The sequence below is a fragment of the Lepisma saccharinum genome, chromosome 11 (genome assembly GCF_977018435.1).
Source record: "Lepisma saccharinum chromosome 11, izLepSacc3.1, whole genome shotgun sequence".
Taxonomy (NCBI): Eukaryota; Metazoa; Arthropoda; class Insecta; order Zygentoma; family Lepismatidae; genus Lepisma; species Lepisma saccharinum.
The window spans coordinates 48,512,230-48,528,142 of NC_139239.1; the positions used below are offsets into that span (position 1 = coordinate 48,512,230).

General features: G+C 39.4%; 1 protein-coding gene across 1 annotated transcript in view; it reads right to left on the minus strand.

The window, feature by feature from the left end:
* Window positions 1-15,913, minus strand: part of LOC145994782 (uncharacterized) — a 78,756-nt gene that overhangs the window by 61,212 nt on the left and 1,631 nt on the right. The window contains exons 2-3 of the mRNA XM_083131049.1: window positions 9,637-11,110; window positions 7,006-7,252 (exon numbers count right to left, since the gene is read on the minus strand). Of these exons, the coding sequence (XP_082987175.1) occupies window positions 7,006-7,252; window positions 9,637-11,110 (1,721 nt within the window). The remainder of the gene's footprint in view (window positions 1-7,005; window positions 7,253-9,636; window positions 11,111-15,913) is intronic.

The window sequence follows — 15,913 nt, forward strand, 5'->3', positions numbered from 1 at the left end:
CACACGCATGTATCTGCATTTAATACCACTACATACGAAAATAAACCTTGGCCGGCTCTTCACATTGTCCACCAAAAATTGAAAAGAAAGAATAAACTTTTGAGGGTATGGCTTTCCTTGCTACTTCTGAGAGCTGAAGGATTTCGGTTTTGTAAATGAACCGAATGATATTACTTTCAGTACTTGAAGAGCGTCATTAGGTACAGATAATTATATTACAAATAAATGATTTGTCATATTTTTCACAAATATTTCAAAGTTAGACTTCTTAAGAGTTGATTTGGAACCATCTGAACTCATTTTTTTCTTTTTTAATACAACACCCTATAGATGTCTGAGAAAATACCAAATACATGGCTTCTAAAAGGCATTGGATATGGTACACACCTGCCATAAATTGTTTAAAGATATTTTTATGCGTAGCTATGGGACTTTTAAAATTAGAAAGAACGGAACTGAAGTGGAACTCTATATAATGTAGTTTCTATATCCAGTGGGTGGGAGATGATTATTCCTGGGTGGGGTGGCTCAAGATCCCCCTCACTCCTGATTTTCTGTTCCGTGAAATCCAAATAAGCCCAGAATGAGGTCCAGAGCTTAGCCTTATATGTTTCAGAATTGTTATCTGATTTTAAAATCTGTTTTTTTTTAAAAAAAACTTAAATTCTAACAAAAACAATGAAAAATATTTATGCATATTTTGCATTAAATAACAGGACATTCGTGTGTGCTGTTCTAAAAGAGAATATTTCTCATGGCTTCACATTATACCTAGGTATCAAGGACGTTTTTGTGGGGGTGCAGGGGGTCCGGACCCCTTCCCCCCAAAAGACTTACCAAGTAGTAAAAGTAATTTATCAAAATATAATTGTTTAGCATTTGTTATACTCAATTTTCATCAATGCCAATACCATGCTTGGACAGCGTAACAATTAAAAGTTAGGGTGCGGCAGAAATATCTCCCGGATTTCATTTGTGAATAACAAAGCAACGATAGATGTTATGCAAAACTTTATTGCACAGTTGGAAAGAACAAGGTTTACCATTTTATTGCACATTTGCAAAGAACAAAATGTTCCAATTATTTTTTACAAAATTGTCACAAGTCACCATTTTGGGTGACATAGTTGACTTTGACTTTCTAACCCAAACTGTCAGGTTAATACTTTATACTTCTCTTACATATCTAATCTTATATTAATTTTTATGTTACTGTAACACATATTATCATATTATTGTACTTTTTGAATTCTTCTGATTGCATATTTTGTGTACCAAACAGTGTTATAATTAGAGCTAGGAATTTTAGGTGCAAAAATTTGCCAATAAAGGTGCAAAAAAGGTTCCAATTTTTGTACAAAAAAGGTGCTAAAATAGGTGCTAATTTTCAGATGTAGAATTTATTGTGAGCAGTCCATACATATATGATTCAACTTGTCTGGATAAACACATAGAGCATTCTCGGTTTTAAATCGTTTAATATAACTAAGCAAAGAAAATTCTCTGATACATTAGAAAGCAACATAATTGCTTAGAATCAGTCATCTCGAAAACTGTTAAAATAGATGACATTCAAAATTTCTATGTTCTTCTGAGTGAGGCTACATCTGCGGTCACTAAGCAGATACTTGTAAGTTCAAAAGAACGTTCAACGTCAACAGACACAAGTGGTGAATATTTTGTTTTCAACCGGTAATCCACATCCTTGTTGGTTGCAACTTCTTGAACATCAGAGTTTTTGGCTAAACTTTGTTCTAACTTCTCTTTCCCGACCCCTTGCAGCTCTCGTTGCACATCCATCAAAACAACCCACTGTGTTTCCTTTTCAGGACACTGCTCCTCCAGTTTTGTGATTGCAGTAGTAAGGAAAGAGAAGCCATGTACAATATAGAGTTCATCTTACAATTCCTGTTTCAGTGCAAGTTTTTTCGCTTTTTCTACAGCTGAGGAATCACTAGGCAAAGCATCTAAAAATTTCGATATTGTGTGGAAATGATTGCAAATAAACACGCAGCTTTTAACCATGTACCCCATCTAGTGAGGATGGGAGAGGGTGGTAGTGGAAGTTTCGTAATTTCTACGTACTTCTGTATTCTAGAAGGAGCCTTTTTCAGTATTTTCTTAATGCTAGAAACAAATTCGTTCACATATGTATATTCATCTTTAAGAGCTTCACAAACTCGATGCAAAGCATGAACAAAGCAGGTCACATGTTTTAAGTTAGGATACATATTTTTCAGATTTGAAAATGCAGCTAACATGCAAGATGCTTGGTCTGTAAGAACTAACCACACACTATCATATTTTACACCCTCCGGCCACAATACAAAACATGCATCATTGAAACTTTGCATTACACTTGCATTATCTGTTTTGCCGAGAAAATAAGTTTTTAAAAGCATGGGTTTCACTTGATGTCCATTGAGAGGTGCTACTAAAATGTTCAAAACGTAACTGTTTTGCCTATCTGTGGTTTCATCTAGTATGAAATAGACTGGATGGTCAGCTACTACTTGCCTGATCTGCGAGATTTTAGCTTCATAAAGAGGTTGGAGGTAAGATTTCCTTAAGGTGCTCTCATCTGGAACTGACTTCTCAGTAAATTTTTTTTTTTGCAAATATGATTTCATGACAGGATTGTTAAGTTTCGAAAGAGGTATTCCACACGCTAAAAATGTCCTTGCTGTCCATCTGAAAAATTCATTTGTATTTCTGGAACTCGAAGATGCAAGCGCCTCACCAATGAATTGCTGTCGCTTCCCACCTTTACCATCTCGTAGTTCTTTATTCCTGACGTGCTTCCCACTTTGTATATGCTGCACAACCAGAGTGCATTGGTGTTTGTCATCAAGAGCAATAGAAATATCACACACATCACACCTCAGAACAGATCCATCACTCTGAATGCCGTCACCGCTAAACTGTTTAACAATCTCCTGCAGTTTCCCAACATTTACTTTATGTTTTGGCATGGTGAACAAGCAGTCGATCACAGACTGCAGCAGTTACCTTGCTCGCTGAGACGGGAGAAGGAAACGAAAACAAAACAGCTTTCCTACAAGTCGTAAACAATACAGCATAGGACAAAAAGAGCACAACTTCTAGCAATTGTAACGCGTCATTGTTGGCACTGTTTAAAGTCCGCGCGCTTAGAGTGCCACACACGTAAATTTGCCGTTGCGTAGAAACGAATTTTCGTTTCGTCTCCCTCTCTCTTAGCATCACGTGTTCTACCCTGCTCGAAAACCTTCGCTATTGTTGCCATATTGTCATTCCATTCCTGGACACACTCGCGCAAACTTCATTGAAAACAATTGAACAGCGCTCCAGCTCGCGGTTCCCACCGGTCAGCAGGGACGGCAATGTGGCAATATAGCACGGCGTAGTCGTTGCTTCTTTTATGCAGTGCATGTTCATTGGCTAGCTAGTAACTAGTGTTGCCAACTGTAATAATGAAGCACTATTTCTGTCACGGAAGGGGAAAGCAGGTAAAGTGGCGGTGAGTTTTGTTGGATTGGAAGCACCATATTTTTATTTTATACTAAGTATTTGACCGGTTTGACGTTGTGTGCGTGTATTGCGTGTGTGTATGTAAAAGTGTGTGTTTGCTAATGAACGTTAAATTCCATAATGCCTCCAGTTCTGTCGAAGTTGAAATCAAAAACCTTGCATAGCCAAGCTCGGGAAATTCTAAGCAATTCAACTCTGGCTCCGGCAGGTGTTCTTGTAGAAATTGCATAGAGGAGGCTGTCATTTTTGCTGCTTAATGCGATACATATTGTTTTCTGTGTTAAAATTGCCATGCTTTGATGGGTGACCAAGTTCATAGCAGGGCCGGCGGAAGGGGAGGGCGAACCGAGCGGCAAAATTTGAAGAGAAGAAAAAAGTAAGCCTATTGAAAACTGTGATCGAGCGAGATATTCTTTTGCGCTGAATAGTATTGAAATAGCATAAGAAGTCTCATTATTTATTTTATATTTGATGTTTTAGTTAGGAATATATTGATTTTCAATTTTCCGTTGCTGCGTAATGACCGGGGGGGGGGGGGGTCGAAATAGAGCGGCATCTACTGCCACCTCCCAGGGAGGCAAAATGACTAGCGCCGGCCCTGGTTCATAACAAAAGAAAAAGCCGCGCAGCTTATCATCTAGTGGCAGTATATGTACTTGTTATTGTTGTCGAAGCCGGCATCCTTTGTAAATGTACAACAAAGGCAACCGACTGTCGCAGATCTCAGAAAGGAAATAATAATACTGTTTGAGGAGGAGTGTTATGGTGCAATTGTAGCGGTTTAACACGTTGGCATGTTATTATCTGCCGTTGCAGTTCCATACCAGTGTATATGGGTTTTGGGAGTGAAAAGTTAGAACGCCACCAGTGCATTAATGCAATGAAAAATAATATATACGTATATATTTTTTTTTATTTTGTTTGAAATCACTCAAATAAGGAATCGTATGAAGAAGTCTTCTTTGCAGAATTTTTGGTAATTGTACTTATGTGTTAGTTCATATTTTGCGAATTTTTAGTCCATATGTATGTAGCTACATACAAAGCCACTTGTTAGTACATATTAATCCTAGTCCTGGTATAATGCATGACGTTTAAAACTCAACGTTAGATAGACCTGAATTCTCTAATTTTATTGTTGTACGTAACAGCTGTGCATCGGCGCACCGCAGCGATTTTTCTATCTGCTCCATTAGCAACACTGCTTCTTTAGTTCTGTCGCGCATTGCACGGCAGAATTATCTGCGCTGGACTCTACTACATTAACGTCCAAGAACTGAAGAAAGCCGATTCATTGTTGTGCGGTACACAAGAATCGCGTGCCAAGAAGCCGTGCCTCAAATGTGGGTGGGGTTAAACAGCATGCGAGTTGTATTAAAAAAAATGATAAAGATGCAAAAAGGGCGAAAAGGTGCAAAAGGTTCTGAGATTGTGAAAAAGGTGAAAAAAGGTGCAACCGAAACACCATGAGTAAAGTTCAATACGTGCTTATTTTGGGGATGAGTCACTTTTTTACCCATTTTCACACAAAAAAAATTAAGGTGCAGCACCTAAAATTCCTAGCTCTAGTTATAATACAAGACACTGTAAATGGGCATTTGGCTGTAGTGTCATGTCTTTAAATAAATAAATAAATAAATAATTTTTCTTGTCATTAAATCTAAAATTTGTCTCAATTTTCCAGAACTAAAACAATGTGAAACACCGAATTTTGCCCTAAACCGCGAAAAATAACACCGAATTGCAGTAAAAAAACATCGAAATTTATGGAAAAATAAAGCGAAAACTTAACGTCCCTACTTATATGTTATAGTGTTATGTAGACACCTCGGTGGTGATCACCACCCGCTTAGACAGGGGTAGTACGAGGAGCAAGATGTATTGAGGATTCGCCAGTCCTCACATCCCATCAACGAACCATCTCGGAATGTATAGCCTTCAAGCAGTAAGTTTTATGATAAAAGTATCTTGAACCATCACAAGAGGTAGAAAAGTGATGTAAAAATAACAAAAAGTACCAATTGTTTTATGTGTAAGATTCAACAAAATTAAACTTCGTGGCTGCTTGCCAAGCAATTGTTCGCTGAGCGACGCGGATCCAGTGCATCATGTTCCATCGCCGCTGTTGACTGCCTTTCTATATGGGAGCTGTCCTCACGATGCAGAATCACTACTGAAATTTTGGTTCCCCGCTGGTTTTGATTGGTTGAATTATTGTTTTAAGTCCACTTTATGCACAAAAAGGCTAATCGGGACTGGACGTACAGTTTAAGGTGGGATCCAAGCCACTATGTGCCTCCATCGGGTATCAAACCCGGGACCTCTTAATTACCACTACGCCATCAGGGAGGCCCTGGTTCCCCGTTGGTAAACGTAGCAAAGGCGAGGACATTAACCTCTAGACTATGAGCGAAAAATTCAACAACATTAAGATCACATAAATGTGACAATATTTAAGCAGAAACACTTAGCAACCCAAAACAGACATTCATGTCTTAATGAATTGAATGCGTCGTAGGGAAACATACACAAAAAATGTCAAAACAACTGGAAGTTGTTGTTTCTTCCTGCTTGCGTAAGTAATGGTAATTGAAGGTTAGGGCAATGTCCATAATGGGAACAGCGGAGATAAACGAGCCTCGCAAAACTGCTTAGAACAGATTTGTGGTCGATTATAGAATTTATCGGGGAGAATAGTTTGTAGGAAATATATTTTGTTGTGTTTGTGAGAAAGGTTATGAATATAGTCACTTTTTCTATTTAGATGTAGATCAAGAGTATGTCGCGATGCCTTATGGGAACAAACTGGTGCAAGAACTAGTGCGGCATTCCAGGACATGCTCTCAGAGTTGAGCGTGAGCGTTTCCTTGTTTGTTTGATTTTGTGTATTTAACGTGTCAATTCTGCCACGTTTGGCTAATCGCGATGATGGCGATGAATGGTAATAAGATGAATTGAATGAGGGAACATTCACAAAAACATATTCACAACACAAATTCCACAGAATGCATACTGGCTGTGGGACCAGACGCCAGAGCCTCGTTGGTCTGCAATTTTGCAGTTGCCGGAGTGTACCTACATACATGGAAGTAAGATTGACAGTTGGGTACCGTCTCAAATGGTCGCCCCTCGCACCCTGGATGTTTCTTTGTGTCACTTCATTGCTTTCATCTCATCATCATTGTCGTAGGCAAAAGTGACAGTGAAGCGGTGGTAAATACCAAAGATAAAAATACAAAATTCAGATAGAGCGAGAGATAAAAATCACTTATCACTGCTCCCCTCAGTATGCGCCATTTGCTGTATTAGTTTAACTGTTAGGAATTGCCTTTAGATAGATTACACTCTTGATCAAATCATGCTCTTCCGGACGGATTTCTTATTATAAGTTACGAAAGCAAAGGATAATCCTAATGACAGATATCCGGATAATCTGGGGATATCTTCTTTCTGGATTCGACTATCCCTAATTTTATGGCCTATCCTGACACGTACCTTTCAAAGCCAAGCTGCCGGCAGACCACATGCGCTTCTTCCATTGTCCAACCGTTTCCTTCATCGCAAACCAATCCCAGACTCTTCTGCTCCGAATCCATTGCCTCAAGGAAACCTTCCCATGGACCAGAGCCTCCTCGAAGCCTAAGAGTTTGGCCATTAGGAGGCGTTGGCGGAGCTGAAACTATTTTCACTCCCTTGGCTTCTTCCGCTTCCTCATATTCTTCCTCAGTATCCAGAGAGCGACCTGACAAGAATTGAGATAGTCAGAGAAAATGCGTAAAATTAATTTCATTCGGTAAATCACGAAATGTAGTCAGAACATCTGTCGCCTTCGTATTTGTTCGGAAAGTGTTGAAGCGACATATGCTGTTTAGTGACTGACTATTAAAATATACTCTATGCTGTTAAAATAACCGTAGAAGCAATGTAAATAGAAGATTAAAAAAATAATTAATGGCTACTGGTAGTGTGTGACTGGGAGCGCCAATCGAAATTACCATGACCAAGGTGTTTCTTTCCGTACCACTGTTTGTTGTTTTTCAAGTCCACTTTATGCACAGTAAGGCTAATCGGGACTGGACCTAGTTCAAAGTGGGATCCGAACCACTATGTGTCTACATCGGGACCACTTGATTATAAGGCGACGACGATACCACTGCGCCATCGAGGAGGCCCTGATATTATTTGTTATTACGCATGGAAGCGTTAAAAAAGACAAGACTGAAATACTTAAAAACATAAGACTATAATTAAGAGAGCATGGGAGGAGAGAGATAGAATTTCAATAACAGAAGTCGATAAACGTGATTAAAAATATAGAGAAAACAACACAAAAATGGAATATACAGGCAGAGGAGGAAGAAAACAAAGAAGCATTTTCGATTTTCCACGCTAGGGTAAAGAACCACGGACATGCAACAGTGCACTGCAGTCTCATTAAATTATGCTGTCAACGACTTTTGAAGCGAGCCAAAAAGCGCCCAACCACAAATATTCTGCTCCCCCTTTTCAACTTTCCTAACTTTCTGACGTGCAGTGGGTAACCTTGAAACCAGGAAGAAGTAGTACAGTTCTAAAAGTTGGACTGAGATCTCGCGTGTCAAGGAGTAGTAGCATTTTTCCAAGAATTAAATGCAGTTGTGGACGTCTTTTAAAGCCATGATAGATGGCTACACAATCGCAGTCAGGAGAAACGGTCAGAGACACCGAAATGCTATTTTGAGGACGCTGCGAACAACCGAAGAACCCTGAAGTTCGACAGGCCCGTTTGAAAGTAAAAATCAGGTATCGTGCGAAAAGTGTGATGTGGCTTATGTAGCATGCTTCCGTTGTAGTGAAAAGGAGGTGGAAAATTGATGAGTGTGGTAGTTCTTACGATCACGAAACTCTTGGAAAGTTTTTAAAAATTCTAATTTGCGATTCTCGTGCGTAACTACTTCCTTTTCAAGAAGCATCCGACTTCGTTATGACCGAAGATAGAGTATTCTGGGAGACTGGGTTAGAGTCTCGGTAAAAGTAAAACACTGGGATTTAAATACAAATTGGTGTGTATTCTACAGGCAAATCGGAAAACTCTTTAATAAATAAAGCACATACAAAACAGATCAACAAGAGAAATGAATAAATGAAACTGAACAAATGCAAGTATCGAAATATAAAGTAAAAGCCGTGAAAATCAATACAGGAGAAAACTGCAATTGAAGAATCAACGCATAAAAGAAGTGAAAGAGATAAATAAATTGTAAAAAGGAACAGAATATAAAAGGTGCAACAAAAACGAAGGATTAATCAAAGCAAATATAACAATTGAAATATCAAGAAGGAGAACAAGGGTGTAAGAACACGAGAAGGTATGTATTTGTATTTCTAAACACCCTATGTTATATCTTCAGATTGCAACAAAGAGGATGAATGATGAATGGATGAAACACATGAAAGAACAAATTCGAAGCTTTGCGAATATCATGATAGAAAACATGTACGGCCGCCAAGGTGGTTAGAGGAAATGAGCACAATCAAAAATAATAATTAATCTTTTATTTACTATTTTTGCCATATATATATATCTGCAAGTGAGCATTGTTGTTTCTTTCAATATGTATAACATAAATAACATGATTTGTTTCTTGTCCAAGTTTTCGTTAGAAATTTCAGAGGGAAAAAAGTAACAAAATCGTATAACCTACTCGAAAATGCAGTCACGTTAAAAATGACCAAGTTTTGGCATTCGTTGACTCGCGATTAGCCACAAGTTACAGAAAAGAGACGTAAAGTAAGAATAAAATAAGACATTAGTAACGCTTTTAGCAGTACAATGGTTTTCCTGATGGAATACTGCTTAAGGCTTTTAATATACCTTTGAAACTGCAGGTCCAATCTCGATTATCTTATTCAAACTGGTCTTAATTCCCAGTATGCCAAGATTCCTCTGCCTTACAGCCTCTCAGTACACCATGTATAAACCAATAAACATACAAATGTATGCTTCTAAACAAGCACACCAACGAAAATATATCCGGTATATTCTATAAAAACAAGACCGAGACACATGTGTCACTGAATTTTCTATACCTGACATGTGATAAAGCATAAAGCGCTTAAAATTTGCACATAATCCTCATCACTCACCTTTCTCCTCTTCCGAAGAGCATCTGACGTTGTAGGGATGATCGCAGTTTCCCAAGAGCGGATTAAAGAGGGTTCCAGGAGCACAATCCTGAACGAAGGCTCTTCCGCTCCAGCAGTTGAAGAACTTGCTGCAGTCCTCTGGGTGAGGGAACAGCCCTGTAGGCTCGGGGCACATCCTCTGCCTCCGCGGGGCCCTGGTTGGCTTTGGAGGTTTTGCACCACGGACTGCCACCCTCACGAATGACGGTTGGGGCATCTCAATCTTTGGGACGGTTTTTTCCAAGCAAGTCACCTTGTGAGGGTAGTCGCATTCGTTGGATTTGGGGTTGAAGAGTGTCCCGGGGGCGCAGGATTGAATGTACCCTTGTCCCTTCCAGCAGTTGAGGAATTTTTGGCAGTCGGGTTCGTAAGGATATGCTCCGGTGGCTGTAGGAGACGGGCAGGTTGGTCTGCGTGGAGTCGCCTCGATCGCTGGTGCGTAGTCTCGGTCGTAAGGATCTGGGCTTCGGAAGCCATTGCCGTCGAATGTTGGTTGCCAACTTTTGTCGGGTTCCACCAGGTCTGGTTCAGGTAGAGGTTCACAAGAAGTATCGTTTAAAGTGTTATCTGGGAAGTTAGGCATGTGTGGATCAGTGTGGCTGTCGATGTTGTCATCTTCTGCAAAAGTAGGAGGGTCCGGTTGATGTAAGTCGATAGGTTGCCATCGAGAGTTCTCCGAAGTGTAATATCGGTTCACGGGACTCCAACGAGTTTCCTGCGCCTCGAACTGGTCACGTTGCGACCCAACAGGCTGTCGTTGGTCCGTCTCTTGCGGTTTTACATTTTCTCTGTGACGCCAATCGCCATTATCTTTAAAGGAGCTTCTGCTTTCATACCGAGAGTTTACCCCCGTCCTTCTTTCAGCATCATTGGCGCTATGGCTTCTGGGAATACTCTGCCCACTCACACCCTCCATTCCCCTACCCAACACCGATGCAATGCCAGACCCGAATGCAGGTTTCATACCGCGTCCCAAACTTCTGACAATACCCTGTGCGTCGGCTGGTTCCATCCCGACACCCAGCAACGTAGAATTCTCATCAGCCGACTGCATACCAAAGGACAACCTTCTGGACTTCTCGTTCGCACTGTCCTCGTACGCGGGCTCCAAACCGAACGACAAAATCCTCACTTTCTCTTCATAATCCTCGTCGGTGTTGCGACTGGACTCGGCGGGACTTGGAGTAGTGCGACGTGAATTCGCAGATCGGTTTCTGGAATATAAACTGCCTGTTGGTTTGCGTTTGCCTGTACGCACCACCACGGGTCGGCGCGTAGTTTGTGCGTCAAATGATAAAAACGGATTGTAAAAAGTAGGCAAGTCCGCTAGACCATCTCTGTTTGCCCGCTCTCTTCCACGATCCCTCTGCCTCTGAGATTGTCCATCTAAAATTTCTCGTGTTTTCGGAGGCTTTGTTGGAACATCTCCATATATCTGAAACACAGAAATAGAAGATTTGATTATAATGGGGTACAATAACTCTCACAATTGAGTTTTTGTAGACTCTACAACAAATAAAAACGATATGATGGCACTTTACAACAAAGTGGAAGAGACAGTAAGCAGTCGTCGTTACTTTAACAATAATACTGAGGCGTATACACCGCATTCCTACGAAAATAAATCCGAAGTATCTATTTGGGTGTGAAGTTGCATTGTTGGACAATTTCCATTACAAAACTCTACGATAAAAAAATTAACTCACCATTGCTACTCATTTGTGCATTGATTTCACCGAACATAGCAGAATATTCATTAATATAAGCTATTCCAGGTCCGGGAATTATCTGCTTTCTCTTCATTCTCTGTCTGTCTTTGTTCCTGTCTTTGCATAATTTAATCATACAATGACAAAAACAAAAATACTTAAACAGAACTACTTTCGAGGCAAGCACTTAGACGCACGAACGCAATGAGAGGACAAAAAGTTTGTTCGTACATTTACGTAGGCTGTGTGTTGTAGAAATACAACTCTGAAGGCCAAACTTAAACTTTTTTTTTACACAGATCCCTTATCTTCAGGTGAGAGCACAAAAGCTGGTTTATTTATCTAATATATTACGGAAAATGTGAATAAATTATATTTTTTTCATTTATAGCAATCCTAGCAATGGCTTCGAAAGTAGGGGTTCGTGGGGTTCCATTAGCCCAGTTTCTCTAAAAAGAATATCAAATGCAGGAAGGTGTGGAACAAAATGGGACTGCCTGTTAGAAGAAGGCATACCCTATCCATCTGCTTACAAATTCATTATAGGGATGCTACTGAACTCTAGCAGCTGTTCTTGACCTTATACTTACAACGAATCCTCTTAGAATACCTTATCTGTGGAATCCATAGGAAGTACTAAAGAGCATCAAATATTTGAAATAAAAAAGTAAAGTGCTCCCCTGTGCATTGCACCACGCCATGAAGGCGTATATGGGGTGTATTTGAAATAAGTCTCGAAGATTTCCTGGCGACGGGTGAAGAACAGCTTCACTCGGGATAACGACCAGGTGAGTTCTGGAAAAGTTTCAAGCTTTGAAGTGCTAACGCCACTCTCATCTTCAGGGTAGAAATTGAGAACCTGAAGACGCTATAAACGTGGCAACACGGGGGCACTCCGGGTCCTGAGTTCGAATCCCGGCCTGGGCATGGATGTTTGTGAGTGTCCATTCATCAATTTCATCATATCATCACTCATCCCCATCTTTGCAAATTAGCAAAAAAAATAACACAAAAAAAGAAGTAAAATAAAGCAAATAAATGAATCAACGGGGGCACTCGGGCACAAGAGCAAGGGAAGCGAGAGAAGAAAACAAATTACTGCATCCACTTCAGTTTCCGAGGGGTATTTCTCATTCTGATTGAGTTGTTAATAATAAAATGCATATTCTCCAAAAATATTCAGACCAAGTATAAAATTGTGTAGCATATCTTTCCAATCTTCCCCAACACCCTGGGAGGGCATGGCGACCCTCTGAGTGTTCACGGACTACATAGTAGAAACCGCTGCCCTAGAGGATATGTAACAGGCAAGGTTTTGGTTTGGTTTGATTTGCTGTTTTAAGTCCACTTTATGCACAGTAAGGCTAATCGGGACTGGACCTACAGTTTAAAGTGGGATCCGAACCACTTGTGCCTCCACCGGGTATCGAACCCGGGACCCCTTGATTACAAGGCAATGACGCTATAACAGGCAAGGTAAAAACAGATGTAACTATATGTCTCTCCAGACTAATACTAATATCCCATTGTGTAAAACATTACATACTTTAACACAGAACCTGTTTAACATACATAGAATCATGTTAATGGTAGGGTGACCAGACGTCATCTGTTATCCTGACATGTCCTTCTTTTTAGGTGTCTGTCCGGCGTCCGGGAGAATTTTTTAGAAATCGGTAAATGTCCTCCTTTTTTGGAAAGAGTATCTATCATTGACCAGAGCAAATGTGCTGCATACAGAATGCTTCATTTGGGGCGCGTTAAATATTCGAGCAATGCTCACCTAGCATCTGGGAGCTCAATATGATCACTTTCCCGAATGAATCAGACATTAAAATAGGCAATCGATGTGAACTTATTTACATTTTCTCCTTACATTACCACTTCAGTTTATACATAAAAGTGTGCTAGCGATTAACATACTATAATACTCTTTTGATCGAAATTCACATTTGCGGGAAATCGTCTGTTAAAGTAATTCTCACAAAAAGAGCTTGTGCTAACGACTGCGAATTTGAACAAATGATGAAGAAACAATTTGCACAAACAAAATATTTAAAACAATGTTCCAATTCAGACCTTCAAATCTGGTGAATTCCAGATTTCAGTCAGTACAACATCAACAAAGCCTTACATATTTCAATACAGGGAAAGCAAAATGCACGTAAAAAACAACAACTGAAGTATGCAAAAATTGCAGAATATCCATTTTTAGCATGATTAAGCAAAATAGGAATTTATAGGCACTATAAAAATATGTTTTCGGAATAGAAACTCCATGAAATGAACTTTGAAGTTTAAACATGAAAGCCTATGGTTTACTACAAAGGAATAAAAAAAAAAATAGGCAAATTTTCGCACCCCAGTCATTAGTATTAAACGCAGAGACCTGATGTAGTCTGTGCAGTTCCTTTTCGGTTGATTGATTTGGTTTATTTTACTTCGCTTTTCTGCCACTTTTGGCTAATCGCGAAGATGAGTATGAGCGATGATATGATGATTTTGATGAAGGACACCAATGCCCCGGCCGGGATTCGAAACCGAAGCCTGTGGCGTTGTGGCGTGGTGTACTAACCACTCCCCCGCAGAGGTCGGCCAGTTCCTTTTCGAGTTATACATACGCGATACAGAAATGCGTAGTGAGAATTTTGATTATAAAGTAATATTTACTTCCATCAAATAACGAAGCGAAAGTGTAAATTCAACAATGATCTTGCAAGAAAATATGCAGTTTTAAAAGATGGAAGAAACGAATATGGGGTAAAGTGTAAGGTGGTTGCCACTTTCCCCTGCTGTTGAAAGAGTGCTAGAAATGTTCGTGGCATTGAAATCATATTTCTCTACCCAATCTAAACTACCTAAAATTTTAATTTGGCTTTTTTAAATAAGTTAAGCGAATCTTACTTGTTACATTTGCATTCACTTGTGGAGATATTTCAGTCTAATATCCAAGAATTAGAAAAGGAGTAAAATTCTGTGCTTCAAGTTATAGATATTCTTTGTAATTTGTTAAAAAACAGATTAGGAGATTGCTTTCTTTGCTTAAAGGTAAGATGAAGTTATTGAAAGAGATCTTCTGAAAAGCATCTGTGAGCAAAATGTTGGTAAGATTTTTGTATATTGATTAAATTGTGAGTAATGGCAAATGTATAGCCATTTTTTGCGGTGTCCTCTTTTTTATGACTTTGTCCTCCTTTTTCGCCATGGTCTGTCCTCTTTTTTGAATGTATGTGTCTGGTCACCCTAGTTAATGACTACCTCTCGCCTCATTCATAACCAAACTACATAAACACTAATACACTCTACACACAATACAACCCATCTTAACAAAATATTACCCAACCAATTACACATTATGTACACATAATTCCATATTTAACTTTTATATTAATCTTACATATCTCCTTGTAGAATACTCTAAAACCAACTTTGTGCAGGAAAACCGAAAAAAATTGGTTCTTCACACTGGGGCATTCATGTCAATGCAACAGTGAATTACTGGAGACGAAGAAAAAGAAAATAAAGGATAAATCAAATAAAAATGGGGGAATCCGTAAAATTTCGCGTAACTGACGCTCTGGGCTAATTTTCAGGTACAGCCTATCAGGGCATAATTCCATACCTCCGAAAGTATGCGGGTGGAGGAAAGGCATATATTGTCCCCCCCCCTTTTCCTTCCCTCTCCAGATTTATATTTCTTTCACTGATAGAATTTCGTTTACACTGCATTTCCGGAAACAAACTAGTGAAAGCTTCTACTTCATTTTATTCATGGCCGAATCACGTTACGTGATGCAATGTAATGAAAGGGAGACGAGAAGTGAAATTGAAGCCTTTGAAATAAATATGATAACCTCAGATTTGAATGTCACGTGTGGCTGTATTATGAACTGCAATCCGAGAAATATCCCTACTCCTAATTTTCAATAAAGCCGATCGTTATTCAGGAAATGCCAGTCATAATTTGACCCCTTTCATTATTAGGTTCGTCTTCTGGGAAAAGCAGTTGGGACCAGCTGTGGAAACTTTCCTTGCGTGTATTTGTTGGAGCCATAGAACTGAATAAAGATTTTTCGTTTGATAAGAGCAACTACCCTATTTACTGTTGAAAACGCACGATTGTTGGAATTGAAGGAGGGAAGAAATTCTGAAGCTTCTTTTCTTTGGACATTTGCAGATCTAATTAACACACTGCTTCGGAAGTCAAAGTAATTGTGTGATAATAATATAGTATAGAAAAGTATTTTATGTGCATAGAAACAGCATTTCGTCTCTGTAAATAAGTTACTTTTGCTTACATTTATCGTTCCCAGATTGTTATGTTTGAACAGCGGAGCGGAGGATTACCAATCTTTTCATTAAATTTTACTGTTAGTTCTAGACATCTCGATGGGGGGGGGGGAGTCGCTTAATTTTAGACATTTTAGATATCAAGGGGACAATTATCCTTTTAGACACAAAAATGGACAGGAATGAACACCATTTATCAAGTATTGCTACGCTAGTTGGCGATTTGATTGGCTGATTGA